Below are 16,986 nucleotides of genomic sequence, written 5' to 3'. Positions count from 1 at the left end.
GAGTTTCCCCTCCTTGCTCAGAGCAGCCACCCTTTGTGGTCATTAACTGGATAAACCTCAAGCCATCTCCTATCCACGTGGCTTGGCCTGGATGCCGAAGGTTTTCTTGATGAGAGTTGATGTTGTCATGCTCTATGGATGGAAAAAAGCAAGAGAAAAAAAGCACCTGGTACAGGTTTCTTGAGACCCTTGCAGATTCCTCTATTCCAAAGCTGTTTCTGAAAGTCTTTTTGCCGGTTTCTCAAGCAGTTTTTGGCCTATTACTCTGTCTCAGTTTGAAGAGCTGTTATTGGATGTTCCAGAAGTTGATGCAATTGCAGCTCCAGCTGGGCTGCTTGTGGATACAGATTTGCGGATGTGAGGCAGCAAGTAGGGGTCACAGGCCAGCTGCTGGACATCTATCCGATCCTCCTTTCGGTAGGCCAAACAGCGTCTGATAAATGCCTGCAGATACCCCAAAGGCAAAACAAGAATTAGCAGCCAGACAGAAACGGGAAGCTTTCTCTGACAGATGGAGCAAGGCCGATCTGACAAGCCCAGCGGTGAAATTCCTTCCCCAGGGACCCCAGAGACAGCCTGGCTCCTACACCAGGAGCTCAGCTTAGCTTGGGAGAAAGCATGGGGCTGCGCCCTGGTCAATCCTCAGCCTGACAACTGCAACAATGCAAAAACCCAATTCTTGCTGATTTTAAAGAAACCAAGAGGAAGGAATCGCCAGTACCAATCGCTGACTGACACACACAGTGCGATCAAATTCACTGAGAGAAGATTTACCTTTGCTTCTGGCGTGACTACTGGCTTTGGAGGGAACTGCACCTCGGTAGCTTTCAGAATTGTGTTCTCCTGCAGAATATCTTGCTGTGACTGGTTGTGACCGAAGGGCTACCAAAAAACCAGAAGACAGTTGTTAAAGGTTGATGACAGGCCTTAAAAAACCCGTAACGCTACTGTTTATCATCACTTGACATCAGCATTTTTCCAGGCAAGAAGCCACAAACGCCGTGAAGGTGCTGCAGATTCCAGCCAGATGAGCAGGACACGCTGCTCCTGCGCTTCAACTGAAGAAAAGGGACTAAGCGGAAACATGTCTGGGGTGTCTCCAGCTCACAGGAGCTGCCTGCTTCCAGACCTTGTGGGTCAGCTTCAGCACGTGCAAGAGGGCCTTCATCTAAGGTGACAAGAGATTCACCCACTTGGCTCTTTGCTGGGCTGGTTCCACCGTTTCTCTGACTGACACCACCAAGCAACACAGCCCACGCTTTCACAACACTTGGTTACCAAGGACTCGTGAAAACAAGAGTCGGTGGAATCCTTTTCCTGCTCCAACCCATTTCTTCTGTTGTCATAAAAACAAATTACCTTTTCTCATGACACATCACCTCTTCCTGGTCCGGACCTCTCCCTTCTAAAAGCCATCCTAAAAACTTCTAGAATGGGTCTTTGTACCTACTTTTTTTTTTTTTTTTTTTCTTCCCCTAAAACACTCACAGCTGTCAAGCAGTATCAGCTCAACAAAGACTGAGTGCATCTAAAGCACCACAAAACAACACCAGACCAGGAACCTCAGTGCCTGGCTCTGAACAATACACTTGTCCTGCCCTTAACGGCCTCAGTGGGAACATGACCAGTGGAAAGAGATGTTCTGCAGAACGTTGCTTTTGAAGGAAGTGCCACGTAGAGCAAAACACCACCTAGTGAGCTCTCCCCATTTCATTAGCACGGGCTCTGCCTTGGAACTGATGGCAAGGAGACAAGGCAGAAGCACCTTCTGAGCCTGGGGAGAAGAAGGAAGCAGAAGCTAGCTCTGCCTCCCGAAAGGTTTGGGAATTACTACTAGGAAAGGAGTTAAAATACCTTCTTACCTTTCTGCCGTAGAGACACTGGTAGAAGATGACTCCCACTGACCAGACATCAACTTTATTTGAAATCTTTGGAGGTTCTTTCCCAACCACAAAACATTCTGGTGGCAAATACCTGATTAGAAGGAAGTGAGAGCAGGTTATGAGCAGCATCTCCAAATAGTTTCAATCATTTTATTTTGAAAGGAACGAACAAGCTGTTCTGTGATCAGAATATTGGCTTGGGACTCGAGGGACCCTATTTCACTCCTGTGCATCCCCGGGCCAAGATTGTCAATGCATTCCCCTTCTGGGAACAGGGATACCATGGACTCTCCAGATGCTCATGGTCTGAGCAAGTCAGCACAGTGAGTTTCTTTTCACCAGAGTACATAAACCAATCCCATTTTCTTTTATCTTCAGGACTGGTATTTGTTGTTAAAAGGGCTTGGCCAACAATTCCACAATAGAACCACAGGGCCAAAATACATATTTCTAGAAATACAACCCCAGATGCCACGTCCCAGTCAGAGACGCTGAGCCTCACTCAAACTACAGCAAGTTCCATTTTTAGGAAGGGAGCAAACCTGTACAATACCAAGTGCCTTAACAAATGTCCCTGTACATCTGTTGCCCTTAGTGACAGTCTGCAGCTTGGGTAATATCTAAGAATCATGTTCAGTGGCACTGTAAGTCTTGCTCTCAGCCACGGGTGATGCAGTGACAACACTTGGCACTGAGGATCAAGTATTGCTGAAAACATCTTTCTCATGACACAAGACATGACATAGACACGACATCTTTCACTTGAAAGTGAAGCTCTGGCTACAGACAGCACCGAGGGATTTACTTCTCTTGTAAGAGCTAACTATGGATTTTCACCTCCTCATTTCATCTCCCTGATGTACCCGAATTCCCAAATAGGCATGCTATCCTCCTCCTCCTTGCTTAAACTGTTAGTGCCATTACGGACTGTGACACAGCAGCCAAGCTCCACTCTGAAGCTCACTATCTCAGCAGCATATGCAGCATAAGCACCAGTTTTTCACCAGGCCCTTCAGATCAGAGATGGTTTTCAAATATCTAAACACTAACCCACTGAAAAGTAAAAAGCTGCCAGCCTCAAAAGGAGCTGTGTGACAATGGGAGCAGTTTCCAGGGTCTCAAACCTCCAGCGTCTCAAGCTGTGGCAGCACATACAGAGCTGACACAGCTCCAAAGCTGTTTATAAACTGTTCTTGATCTGTAAGTTGCAAGTGCCCCAGGCGGCGCTTACCAGTAAGTACCAGCCCCCTGCGATGTCAGTTCCATGCCATCAACAGAGTTGTAGCTGTCATCATCCATGATTTTGGAAAGTCCAAAATCTGTGATTTTTATCTCTCCACATGCAGTACCATTGACTAGAAGAATGTTACCTAGACAGAGGAAGAAAACAGCCCCTTAGGATACACATCTAGCAGGGAAAAAGCAAGAATAAAATTGCATTGAACTCTGGCACTCTGCAGGACAGGACAAGGAACCTACAGAGCGAGCTGCAACAGCCTGGGGTAGATGTTTTAACAGTCAATACCCTGAGCTCCAGACAAAAGTCAGCTCCCACCCAGTGATCTGCCCATCCTTAACGACCCAGTGGCCCCACATTACTCGGAGCCTCCAGATTCTGAGCCCTATTAGCCAAATGAGCTTGACACCCCTGCTGTTTTGACCCCTCCCAAAGGTCCCGTTGGAAAGGCAGGTCAAAAAGGAGGACTAAGGAGAGAAATACACACACACACAGTTATGACTCATCCTGCCCAGAAGTCCTGACTTGCCCTGGCCTCGCAGCAGCCAGAAACTCTCTCCTTCCTGGCAGAGCTCCCCAATGGCTTTCTAAGCTCAAAAAGGACAACTGCTGCTTAGGCAGGCAAGAGGCTTTTACAAATCCATCAAGGATCAAGAAGTCGGATGGATCATCACTGTTTTTCTCAGAGCCTACAATAAAGCAGCAGAATGGTACGTGATGGCAGCAGATGAATCACAGTTTTAGGCAGAGCTCTGCAGCGCACTCAGACAACACCAGAACAGTCGGCAGCCGGGGGAAGAAACAGGGTCACTAGAACTAGTGCAACAGCACCACCTCCTGTACAGATTCCTTGTGCTGATGCAATAAACCACATCACATACCAGTTACACAATGCTGATGAAGTGCCACCAGCACAGGGAGACAAGCCAGGGAAAACTGCCCAAAGAGATGGCTGAATTCTACTGGACTAGGAAAAGAGCCGCGCAGCCAGTACGCAGCACCCCAAAAGACAGCACCTCCATTTTCCCCTTCTTGACTCGGCCTAATAATAAAGGGAAATCCGCAACAACGTTTGGAGAGGACCTTACTGAATTCAAAGGCAGAGCTGAGCACACACTTTGACTGTACGTCCCCAGCTTTATGAGCTGCCTCATGGTATGAAAAATTGAGTGCTTCCAAGTTTGCTTCTGCCACCAAATTTTCAGGCAGATGATTACAGAAAGAACAAACCAGAAGAATGGGAACACGAAACTCACTAGTAATTATGGGAACCCTTTATGAAGCAATAACAGAAGCTCTCAACGGCAGAATATAAGCAGAACATTAAGAAACCAAACGCAGACACTTGGTGGTTCAAGGGCTCACTCTGAACAAGGAGCCTACTTTTTCTAGAATGCTATTTCCTCGTTTTATGTTGCAATTCTGAGAGACAATACCCTTTTCACAGCATGTTCTATGCATTTTAGTGTTTTTTTTTTCTTGTTGCAAGTTAGTTTTCCCAGACAGCCCTGTCTCCTTTTTGCTGTCTGACCAAAGGAAACTTCCCCACATTACTTACAACCCATTACCTTTAGGCAAGTCAGTGGCAGCACAGCATACCTGGTTTAAGGTCATAGTGTATGATGGGAGGTTTGATTTCATTTAAGTATTTTAAAGCGTTCACAATCTGCATGATAATGGATCGCGCCTCTTTCTCCGACATTAACTTGTGCTGTTTCAGGTAGAAGTCCAGATCATTCCCCTCACAGTATTCTAACACTGTACAAAACCTGAAGGCAAAACAGTAGTTGTTGTAATTAAGGCACTTGATAGAAACCAGAACACTTTGTTATTGCTTATCCGTAAGACTCAACTATTTGGTCAATATATTAAATTAAGAGTCCTCCAGCTTATTAATCTCTTTCTAAAAATAAGCCACCAGGAGCAGAGTCCTCAATGTTCAATGGTACAAAGCTCAGAGATCCCTCATTAAGTGTTTGATCTAGAAGCAGAAAGCTGGATCAGCTGGGGCATTTTCCCAGGCCAACCAGGAGTAGGATTTACCAGTAAAGCACCACATTTGACATATACGGCACGCTGGTTTGTGAGCCAGTCCCTAGAAAACCAATGTTATGTTGAAACTGCCTCAGATGTCTCTGCAGTACAGTCTGTAGCATTGGTGTGGACATGTTACAGACTGTACATGTTACATGGTGAGGCCCCACCTCAAGTGCTGTGTCCAGTTTTGGGCCCCTCACCACAAAAAAGACATTGAGGTTCTGGAGCAGGTCCAGAGAAGGGCAACGGAGCTGGTGAGGGGTCTGGAGAATAAGCCTTATGAGGAGCGGCTGAGGGAGCTGGGGGGGTTCAGCCTGGAGAAAAGGAGGTTGAGGGAAGACCTTCTCGCTCTCTACAACTCCCTGAAAGGAAGGTGAAGCCGGGGGGGGATCGGGCTCTTCACCCAAGGAACAGGCGATGGGACAAGAGGAAATGGCCTCAAGTTGCGCCAGGGGAGGTTCAGACTGGATATTAGGAAATTTTTTTACACTGAAAGGGTTATTAAGCCTTGGAATGGGCTGCCCAGGGAAGTGGTTGAGGCCCCATCCCTGGAGGTATTTAAAAGCCGGGTTGACATAGTGCTTAGAGACATGGGTTAGTGATGGGGTTTTTTTATCAGAGTTAGATTGATGGTTGGACTAGATGATCTTAAAGGTCCCTTCCAACCCAGACAATTCTATGATTCTCTGGACTCTCCTGGGAAGTTTTAAGGGACCAGATGCTTCATCTGTAGTGAATGGGCCAAACCAAGTCAAAGGACACAGCAACATAACTTACGAGTCAGTATCCAGCGAAAAGTAGTCATATAGCTTAACTATTCGAGGATGATCCAGTTCTTTGTGAATTCTGTACTCTCTACACGCATGTCTGAAAATAGGCAAGTTTGAGCATTAGTCATACAAAGTGACTTAATTTTAAGTTCTGCAGATAGCAAACCCAGACATACCACGCAGCGGTCCAACTTCCATCAAACCCATGCACATTATTTAGGCAGCTTAAGAAAAGGCAAGCAAACAAGGAATTGCACAGAACAGTTCTTGAGAACCACAGAATCTGAGTGCATCTCCAACGCTGGCAATACTACAAAATAACTGACCTTGATTAATGGTACTGCTTGCCAAAGTAGAATAACCTCATAATAAATCGCTAAGGGATCCAAGATAGCTGAATGCAAAAATCAGCAAGTTCTAGAAAAATTCCAAGATGCTCAAGAGCCCAGCTTCCAGGTTTCAAATTCAGCTTAGTTTGTCTAATAACTTATCAGGGAATTAAGATCACAACTTTATCTTTGAAGCTCTGTCAAGAAAGCCTGGCTGCCATTCTGCAGACCTTATCTAAGCCATGGCATTAGGGAGCAAGTGTTACCAACACCTAAGGTTTCCTGTACGTCCCTTCTATGCCATGACATATATATAGTCCTCATCATCTGTGAAAGGATTAAGTATTCTAGGAAGCAAAGGGAAGGGGAAGGCTCTCAGGGAGCACAGTGCAGGTTGCACCTGGAAGATGGGCATGAACAACTGCTTCCTACAAGAGCAGAGCTTTGACATTTCAGAGAGGAGAAGCCACTTCAATGCTTTCTTCACAGAGATCTAGCTACTGGTGCTTTAAAACCTTGTGCTGCAGTACTTACACAAAAGTGTGTGTGTGCACGTTTAAAACATTTCTAATCTGACCATAACTTCTGCAAGTAGCTACTGGGAGAGAGCGTGGCTTTCGAAATGTGGCAAAACACAGGAAAAAATGGCAATCCATTCGGAGACACTGGAAAACCAAATGCAGGAGGAGTTTGGACACACGGCTGTGCTTTACAGCCTTACTTACTTGTGATAGTTTTCTTTCTTCTCATCTCTCCAGTTTTTATTTAACTGGTGTATTTTCACAGCTACATATCTCTGTTCTGTTAAATCAAATGCCTGCAGAGAGAAAAGCCGAAAATCAGTAGGAATCACAACTTCAAGTTAATACTGCAAAAGCAGACAAGCTCTAACAAACCAATATCCCCACCCAGGAAATCAGCATTACGACATACTGAGTGAAGAGCAAACCCACATTTTGATGTAATTAGTTTCACTAATGAAACCAAGCAACTCTGAAAACAATTGAATATTCTGTGCTTTGATCTGACCTTCCCCATGGGATCTAACTAACGCCGCATTTATTCTGACATTTTACCACCAGAGCTACAATGGGATCAGAAAGGCCAAATTACCAAAATATAGACAGTTAATCACTCTGGGAAAGACCCTGCCATTATTCCCTCAAGCCACCTAACTCATTTTCTACACTCAGTTAAATAAACCCAGAACATACAGAGGATTTTCAATACTTTGTTTCATGCTGGTAGCTCAGCTCTCCATCTTGGAGCATAATGTTTCAGCTTATTTAGAAGCTGGAGAATTCAATGGCAGAACTGTGTAAATCTTGTGCTGTGTTTTTTTCCCCCTCCAGCTTCTTGCTATTTAGGCAGTCTTTAAAGAATGGATCACTGGAATTGTACTCTTGGAGAAACACAGAAATCTTTTCCCTTGTCTGAGAGCAGCAGCAACAACTAATAATTTATAGGATGGGGCAAAATCTTATTGTAAGCAAACATGGATAAACTGTGTCCATCCCAGAAGTTGTATACTTAACTCCCTAATGCTTAATAGACCAGCCAAGACCCTGGAGAAGAAGGGCTAAGCATTTCTTTGCTTTAATAACATGGCTGAAACTCTTAAGTGCAGTCAGGTATGAAGCGTTCAGACCCTCTTGCTTTCCTCTGTGGAGCCAAGGCTTTCTACTTAGTCAGCAAAGCCTCCAAAGAGCAATTCAGGGTATTTACACACGCAGCTCACGCTCTTTTTTTCACTACCTGAGGGGTCTAGTCCCCCTGGTTTAGGTATCTATTGTTGTACTGCATCAAAATGATAAATCACCATGAAGTTTCCAATATTTGCATTGGCATAGTCCTTTTCATTCTAGCCAAATTCAACATGAATCAAAACCTACTGAGTACAGACTGGGAATATTTAGAATTGGAAAGGCTCTAAACATAATAGTCAAATAGCAAGCACCGAAGTATCACAGGTCTTGGCCATGCAGGAGTGCTGACCCAAGTAATCCTCAGTTCCAAGGAAGTCCCAAGACTACACACCCCTCCAGTTTGCTACTTCAGAGTGCAAAATGAAGGCACAAGGAAAAAAAACCCTTCTACCCCCAGGAAATGCAGGCTTTGCTCTTATTCTTGGAGCAATTTTCTCTTATTTACAATGATGTTCAGACCTCCTATACCATACTCAATAAAACTTCGCTTCTTAAGGTGTTTGTGTGTAGCACTCGAAGAGACAAGCGGTTTGCTTCTCTGTCCTGACAAAACTTGCAGACTTAGTGCAACATTTTCTCCCAACATACGTTTATAGGGAATCTGACCTCTGAGGATGAGGGCAGAACCTAAAAATCTCAAGCCTGTTGTTTAATGCAAGCCAGATGCAACACGTGCTTTGTCCTCCCTTCTTCCTCCACAACCACACACACCGTCGAGAAAACAAGTGTAGAAATTCTGCTTACTGCATTATTTCATTGCAGATTCAGATTACAGCACAGATTGCCACTTCAAATTTACCTTATATACTTCACTGAAGCCGCCTCTACCCAGAAGATGTAGCAACAAATATCTATCATTTAGCGTTGGATGGTCTTTAAATCTATCAAGAAAGACACAGTTTAAGAACACTGACAAATACTGCAATCTACTGCACCGTAAATTACAGCTACTACACAGCTTAGAAACAACATTTTTATATTAAGACAGAAAAATATTAAAACTATGTTAATGACTGACAGATTTGATACTATTTGACCATTTTGCACTGAGGAAAGACTATAAAATGGTACCTTGATGCACTTGGAAGCCTTTGTGTCTTACATGAACTTCAAATTATATCACCATGCCAGTTTAGAAAAAATTGTTTCCCATTATGAAGGGGATAAACAAAAAATTGTTATACGTTCTTGTCCCTGAGTCCCATGTACTTACTGTGAATTATCTTCATTGTGTATCCTTTTCAATTCCCTGATATGTAGATTTCTAACCCTCTCTAACCGCTCCAACTCCGCCTGGATCTCTGCTTCTTCCTGCATAAGGGAGAGACAAAAGGAAAACACAACACTGTGTAAGCTGGTACAGCTGGCATTTCTGCCTGATTTACGGAAACACACCTGTAATTCCACTTGCGAAGAACATATTGGTAAATAACTCATTTGGGAGATCAGAGAGACGGTCACAGTCAACTAAGAGTCAGGTGGAAGGACACAGGAATGAAAACGGACTGTGCAGTTTTGCTTACACCCCCCCCCACACCGGAGCAGATTCATCTTTACGCCTTGTTTTAAACATTTTCTGTAATTAAGCAGCATTGTAGCTCTGGTCCTGCTCCTTCCCTGGTTAAGTGCTATGAAGCTTGGAGTTTTTTGTAAGAACTCATCCTCTGCTGGGACAAGAGAAAGGGGACAGCCCTCAGAAGTAAGGAACAGGGATGTCATGATGGCACATGGGATGGGGCAGCACCCAGAGAGGATGGAGAAGGTGAAAGAACAACACACAGTCCCATCAGCGGGAAGAGGTAGAACAGGTCAGAGTGTAACTTCGTGCCACGTGCAAGTTCTGATGTAGAGTTGAAGTTCTAGTGCCCTCAAACACGACGCTAGAATTCACATCACTGTGGACAGGGTTGCAAACCTCAATTAAAACACGCGCCTTGAGCGGTATTATTTGGTATATATGACTCAAGGGACACAGTTACCCATTTGTCTTGTGACTCTGTTCCTTTCCTTCTCAACTTGTTCTATTTTTAGGCACAAAGAATGAGCCAGTTTCCAAAAGTGGAGAAGGATAAGCACAGTTTCAGACAATGGCGCGATCCCGGAACATTACTTCATTTTCCATTAAGGTCCATTTCCACACGGATTCCTCTGTTCCAGGGTGGCACACTACATGCCAGCAGAGACGGACCAGCAGTTATTCCACCCTAGCAATGCGGAAGCTGCAGAGCGAGCATGCCTTTAGTCTGCTCCTGCTCCTATCATTTCTCCTTGCTCACAGGTCAGTAAAACACAACGGGCAGAGCACCAGCAGATTCCACGTGTGCATTAACTTTCCCTTGCCACCGAAAATAACGAGGAGCACGGTAGCATTAATGAGGCCTTGCATTCAACTGGTGTGTCAAGGTTACAGGAAAAACTAAGCGTAGAGCTCAGGCACCACCTGAGAAAAGAAGGGGGACTCCAGCAATGCGTTTGCACCCTTCCTCTTTGTTTCATACGGGAAAGAAAACTCTTTGGCCTTAGCAGAGATCGCAGCTAACCAGGAAATGGTGGAAGACATCTGTTTTTTTTCCCAGTACTTTATCTGTTGAAGTGTCGCAAAAGAACTTATTTATAGGTTACTGCAATCCCTTTAAAGGTAACCAACAGCTTATCTAATTATAACCTCACCCGCAGGTACAGCTCCTACTGAAGCCAATGTATCTGAAAAATGTGCATTGCAGCGACCTAAACAGTACTAGCTTCCAAAAGCCCAAGAGATTTTACTGGATTGTTACTGATAATGCTGGTTACTCGATATTGCAAAGAAATGAGGAAGCCAATGACGGCTGCAGGTTTTGTTATGTTCTTATAACTTTCTTCCCTATAATTTTCCATTGCTTCGTGTTCCCCCGTATTAGACACGTACAGAGCCCAGCGCTGTGGAGATTATAGTGACAGAATAAGATGCATCAGAACAGTAGAACTCCCTGCATGAAATCATAACTGTAAGGACACAGAAATCTATTTATTGAAGCAAAGAACATCTTTGCTGAATACCACTGCCTTGGAAAAATTATTATAAAATCCTGGTCATCCCCTTCAAGCAACAAAACCCTCTCAATTATCAAACAATAGTGACCCCTATGGAGAAATGCTACTGTTCATAGAACACTGAATCAAAAACCTACCTAAATGCCTTTTCTGCAGTTAGTTCTTACCTTTTTAAGATGACCTAGTCGGAGTTTGAAGATTTCTTCCTGTTCATGGTATTCTGCTAATGTTAACCTGCATAGAAGAGACAGATCCAATGCATTAGGTTTCAACGCATGTGATAAAGGGAACAGCCTGCAGAACACACATCTCCACTGGAAGTGACAACGACACAGAGTATGTCAACAGCTGCAAGGACATTTTTTAGGTAAACTCTGCAATCTACTATTTTAAATTATTTTTTTTTAATAATCAATCTAAAGGAGACCAAAAGCTTAAACATTGATAAAGCACATATTCATTTCAAATCCAAGTCCCTAATAATACCTATTAAGGCTAGCGACTGACTTTTAACAAAGAAAGCCAAACCATAATCTAAATATGGAACACTGAAGCATTCCTCATCTTGTTTTTCCATTTAAAGTTTGCTTTACGGACTTGTTTTCAAAGTTTTCTTTGTAATAAAAGCTGGATAATTCAACCCAGCTATTCACTCCAGGACTAGCAGTACACCTGGCCACAGAGCCACTGCAAACAGAGCACTGACCTGGGATTCAGAACTTTTTCCTGTTTCAGGCTCTGCAAAGTGGCTTCCAGGGAAACCCTGGAATCACCTCACCATCTCTTTGACTCATGTGTAGTTAGGAGGAGCAATGGGATAAGGGGAATAATCCCCATTTTATTCATGGTGAGTGATGTGCAAAGTTTCCATCCTAGGTGGCTGGTGAAAAAAAGTTTCACAATATTTTCAATGTCTTCTATAGCCAAACTGTGTTGTGTAGGACAGAGGTAAAGCACAGCCTTACACTAAAATAATGATAGATCCCATCACTAGTGAAAGGTAATGATGTGCTGAGATCTTTAAGGTTAGAAAAAGGAATCATTGTACTAATTTTCTCACTACCACCAACAAGGAGTTTGGTAAAGGCATCACGTGAACGTGAAGTTATGAAGCCCGTATCAACTGCATTGGTTTACTCTGTAAACAAGATATGCACGTGACAGCATATAAATATCTTTTTTGAACCTAAATTGAGTTCAAAGCGTATCCCAGGAGGATTCCTGTTGCAGGGGTTACGCTCTGCATAGTCCTTAGGACAAAGGTTAGTGTATGAGGTCTCCACAGCACCAATACCACAACTAGTTTGAAGAGGGGACTGAGTCCTACATCTGCGCAGGGCCGTGGGACACTGCCTCACTGCACTGAACCCAGAAGAGGCAGTACTCTGCTGATTAAATGCTCATCTCAAAATGCCCCAGCTTCACTCCTCTGTTGGTAATGCAGAGGGTCCACAGAGTTGAAGTAAGTGCTAAAGCAGTTGTTAGCCGATAAATTTAATGCAAAATTCACAAGCCAAGTTCCCTTTGAAAGAATCTCGACCATAAGGAACTGCTTATTACAAATTAAAAATACATAAAAAACACAGCTGGTACCATAAATGTTTACATGTTATCTCACTTCATATATAAGCATGTTAATTCACACACCCCTACTTGCCCCAGCGACAGCTAATCAGACTCTGCTAGTCTAAAAGACCATCCCAAAAGTTTAGCTCTTTGGTTGGTGTTGCTGTATAAGGAGTAAAAAGACAATTGAATAAACCAGCAACAAGCTCTCCACATATTCTCGTGCACAAATGAAATACAGGGCTAAACACCAACAGCCCACTCATTAAGCAAGAGATGTAATGAGTACCACCAGGCTAACTTCGCTCAAAATAGCTGCCTGTTAGCAGCAAGCATCACAAAAATCAAGGGGGCTCTAAGACAAACACTGCCCTGTTTCACAGAAACGCGCCTGAAATACACTACTCCTAGTGAAGCTGAAGGCTCTAAGGTTGCCCAAGCTGCCCTAACAAACCTCAAGAAGCCCCAGCAGATTAATCTTCCTGAATGAAAATCTTTTTCTCATTCATAGGCTAGAAAGTAGTTTCAGGAGAGCGCACGTTTAAATTTGCATCATGGGACCCTCCTCTCCTTTTTAAGACACAGAAACAACCGTGAACCAAAGAGGAACCAAACGTCATGTGAAGGAATTTGGCTATCCACCTCTCATTCAACTTTCAGAAACATTTATATTCAACTTGCCTAAAAGACACCTCTGTAAGAATTCCACAAGAAAAAAATCTTCCTCCAAAAATAAGGAAATTTTGTACCTGATACACATCGGTCCAACAAATGCATTTATAGGATAACTAATGATTAAGGAAACAGTCAAGTACAGTTGCTTCAGCTGATTTGCAAAAACAACATTTTCATAAGCTAAAACACTCCACATGAACCATTCATACACTGGCAAGCAGTTTTTATCAAGAACGCCACAAGAAACTCTTCTAAACCACAAAGATAAAACTCTGAAACGTATTAGGGACGAATGATAAACCAGCAAGAAACTCAGAGAAAAAGACCTGGTAGCCCAACAGGCTGACTAGCAAACCCCAGTAAAGCTAGCCTATGTCAAGGCAGGCTCACAGCACAGGGAGAAGCTCACTGGGCGTCACAGACATCGTTATCGTGATTTCCAGGCATATCACGACCTGTGCTGCCACGTCTGCAGAATAAGCCATGCTACGGCTGCACCCGTCCGCTGGGGAAAAACAGCCCTGCAGAAATGTGGAAAGCATCATCCTATCCCTTAGACCTGAAAGGTGACCGCAATGAACAGCAACGCTTCCAAATACCCACACACAGACATCCAATTTACTTCTCCAAATTCAAGCTGCAAAGCAAAAGGACGGCTTTAAAACTTTATTTAGTTCTTCCTAAGCTCACTTGGCCAGAACGAGGGGTAAATGTCTCCACTCAAGCTGCTTACCTGCAGAAAGGACACAGCGTCCTCCAACTCCCCACACCAGCACCCTATTTGGGGGAACTGCCCTGGCTGCTGAGAGCACCCCAAATTCACCCAGTCACGTGCCACCTCTGCAGTGACTGCAAACAGCAGCAGGAGCTTTTGCTTCACATGCACTTTTAAAGATCAAGACCAAGAATTCAAAGGGCTCCAGGAACTCTGAGGTCAAGTCATGCCCAAGAGATTTAGTAGTGCAAAAAGAGAAGCGTCATTGAGAGTTATGGTTTTAGCCAACAGCAATAAAATGAAGATCGCAAAGGAAAATGGTAGAAGGTAGGGGAAAGTCTCTGACTTAATGTATTTCCAACTCACAGGAAATTTCCAAAAAAATAATGTTCTAAATTTCTTGTGAGATACAGCTTTAAGAATACTGAGACTCTCAGAGTATCAGTAACTTCAAAAGAGGTAGGGAAAAAAAAAAAAAAATCTATAAGAAGAAAGAGGAGCACTTCAACTACCTTTCCATTTCCCTGCAACGGACTGCTCTGGAGACACAAGTCAATCCTTAATACATTATCCTTACAGAAAGCATCTTTTTTCTTCAGTATACAAAATTAATTGTTTGAAAATCCTCACCAGGAAGTACATGGAAATAAGTGCTTCTAAATGTGTACGATTTTTTTTTCCCTTAAAAAAACCCCACCATGTATCACACAACGATCCCAAAATCAATTCTGAAGTTGCAACACTGAAGAAAAAGACACCTCTTTTCAAACTCGATGCAACAGGAACACTGAAAAAAACTGCGTTCAAAAAAAGTTAAGCTCATACAAAGCCTGGACTCAGCAATGATCCTTGTTTTACTCCAATGAAAACTATTTAGAACTGCAGCCAGATGTTGCCGAATGCCAGGCTAATTCCACAATATTCATTTGTTGTGGAGCGAAGCCTGGAGGCAAGGGCAAGGTTCCATTTCCCAGTAGCTATTCTGTGCTCCAATCAAAGCACGCAGCTCTGCAATGCACCGAGGCGGCCACGGAACCTACGTTTCATTTTCCGCTCCGTTGGTCTTGTTCTTGCGCTGCTTCTGCTCATTGCTTGCTGGAGGGGTCTGTCCCATCGCAGGTGGCTTCCGTTTTGCTAACATCTTTCGTTGTCTTTCTATTTCTTCCCGCTGGGAATTTATCCTTTCCTGTTGCCTGGAAAGAAGAGAGTAGAAAAATCATGAAGGATGAACTAATGGTCTGTACTCGGTTGTCTTCAGCATCTGTTCTTAACAGATTGGAGCAATGAATTTCAAATCAGTTGTACTTGTAAGATTAGTAACAAAATATTTTTGTACAGAAAAGGGGGATGCGCCAAACATTATGACTCAGATTTCTGAAAGGTATTTTTTACATAAAAGGGGATTCTTCTCCTGGCCTACAGAAACCTTTCAGTAAGTGAAAGGTTTTATTCATGCAGAGGATATCCAAAGCCAAGGAGCTGCTAACCTCACAGAAAACTCGGGGATCCATGGTAAGTCACTAACTTTCCACACGCTTTTTCCTAGAAGGCTCTGTTCTAAATCTCAAGCTTTCCTGTTAAAACTATTCCTGAAATCTGGAACTGTCTGAGAAACTATTCCTTATACTTCAAGGGTACAGTTAAACTACCCTTAGTTCTCTGAAATATAACCAACACCATTCCCAATTTCACTAAGAAAACAGTCTCTCCTCCAAGATAAAAAGACATCTTAAAACATTTCACAGTGACAAAAGCACTCTTGAAATTTCAAGTCTAAATGACTTGAGCATTTACATACTTAATTCACTTTTGAAAAGAGACTGAGACTGCAGGTAAATATTCCAGAAGTATTTCTTCCATGTCTTACAGCACAAACTAAGGAGGAAATACAAAGTCCTTAATCTGCGCCTAGCAAGAGCTGCACCTCCCTATCAGACTACAGAGAAGCGATACGATTTTAAAGGATCACACATAGCACTCTAATGCAATTAATTTGCCAAGTCCTACTTAAAGGTCTAGGCCAGGTGGGAATTCACTGGATATTTTCATTAACATCCTGCATAAAAGGGGCTCTGATCTTCATTTCCAGGTTTCTGCAGTCCCTTTGATCACTGTTACCAGGAGGCAAAAAAAGTTAAATAGTATGGATTTTCTCTTTTAAGCTTCTCTACTTTCTACTTTAAAAAAGAAAAAGGAGATAATTAGCCTTTCTTGACTAATATATGCAAGTATGCAAATCAAGTTGATTGACTCAAGATACGTGTGAGAATCTGGTCCATCCCTGCACCCCAAGCACTGCACAGCCAGGTAGGTGTGCTGAGAACCCCCAACAGGCAACCTGCTGCTTCCCAACCCAACTCAAACAATTCGATTCCAGTTTCGAGGCTCTGGGGGTTTAAATGGAAACATATTTCTCACTACAATGTGAAACCATTCCCCACTGTCGGCAGCCGAGTTTCTATCTCATCCTTTCACGCATCAGTCACACCACTCTCATATTTTGACATGCAAGACATCACAGATAACTGCTTAGTTTTTCTGTCTTTGCCTCTGAAGGTAAAGACAGCTCTGTGTATCCTCACTTGATGAGGTTCTGGAAAGCGTAGCCATCTGTCCACTGCTCGGTGAAGGATGCCCCGTGCCGCACAGTAGTGAAGTGACCTAGCCTCAATCGATCCTGCATGCTCTTATCTCTGCATGCCATCTTCTCCTGTTTTGACTGAAAACAAAATGAAACTCACGTTAATATACAAGCCATAAATTAGCAGCTAAGAGCTGTGCTGTGTTTTAAACCACTACCAATTCTTACCACTTTCCATTGTTTCAGTGCCACTTATCTGAAACCCAGCTGAAAGTCATTGATCAAATAATTGCTGGTGCTTCACACTGGTCTGACAGGCATTTGTTCGACCTCCTCCTTTCTGACATTTCAGCCTCACCTTTCCTTCCCCATTCCTGCTTGGGCAGCTCACACCCACTCCTATCATCAGCTGAAATCAGCCTAGCAGTAGGATTAAAACAATCCTTTTGTATCA

General features: G+C 43.4%; 1 protein-coding gene across 8 annotated transcripts in view; it reads right to left on the bottom strand.

Moving 5' to 3' along the window:
• TLK2 (tousled like kinase 2) overlaps nt 1-16,986 on the bottom strand; it is a 40,157-nt gene continuing 23,171 nt past the window's right edge. For 7 of the 8 annotated variants that reach the window (XM_074163007.1, XM_074163009.1, XM_074163003.1 and 4 more), the window contains 12 exons: nt 16,534-16,670; nt 14,992-15,144; nt 11,163-11,229; nt 9,176-9,273; nt 8,762-8,843; nt 6,982-7,073; nt 5,935-6,024; nt 4,720-4,889; nt 3,115-3,253; nt 1,863-1,974; nt 775-882; nt 1-444 (listed from right to left, as the gene is read on the bottom strand). In XM_074163007.1, the coding sequence (XP_074019108.1) occupies nt 271-444; nt 775-882; nt 1,863-1,974; nt 3,115-3,253; nt 4,720-4,889; nt 5,935-6,024; nt 6,982-7,073; nt 8,762-8,843; nt 9,176-9,273; nt 11,163-11,229; nt 14,992-15,144; nt 16,534-16,670 (1,422 nt within the window). In that variant the 3' untranslated portion in view covers nt 1-270. Of the gene's footprint in view, nt 445-774; nt 883-1,862; nt 1,975-3,114; nt 3,254-4,719; nt 4,890-5,934; nt 6,025-6,981; nt 7,074-8,761; nt 8,844-9,175; nt 9,274-11,162; nt 11,290-14,991; nt 15,145-16,533; nt 16,671-16,986 lie in introns of all 8 variants that reach the window. The other variant, XM_074163004.1, reaches the window with a different exon arrangement.

This window comes from Numenius arquata, chromosome 23 (assembly GCF_964106895.1).
Source record: "Numenius arquata chromosome 23, bNumArq3.hap1.1, whole genome shotgun sequence".
NCBI lineage: Eukaryota > Metazoa > Chordata > Aves > Charadriiformes > Scolopacidae > Numenius > Numenius arquata.
Note: the sequence above shows the minus strand (reverse complement) of the source record. Positions and strands in the feature narration are given on the sequence as shown.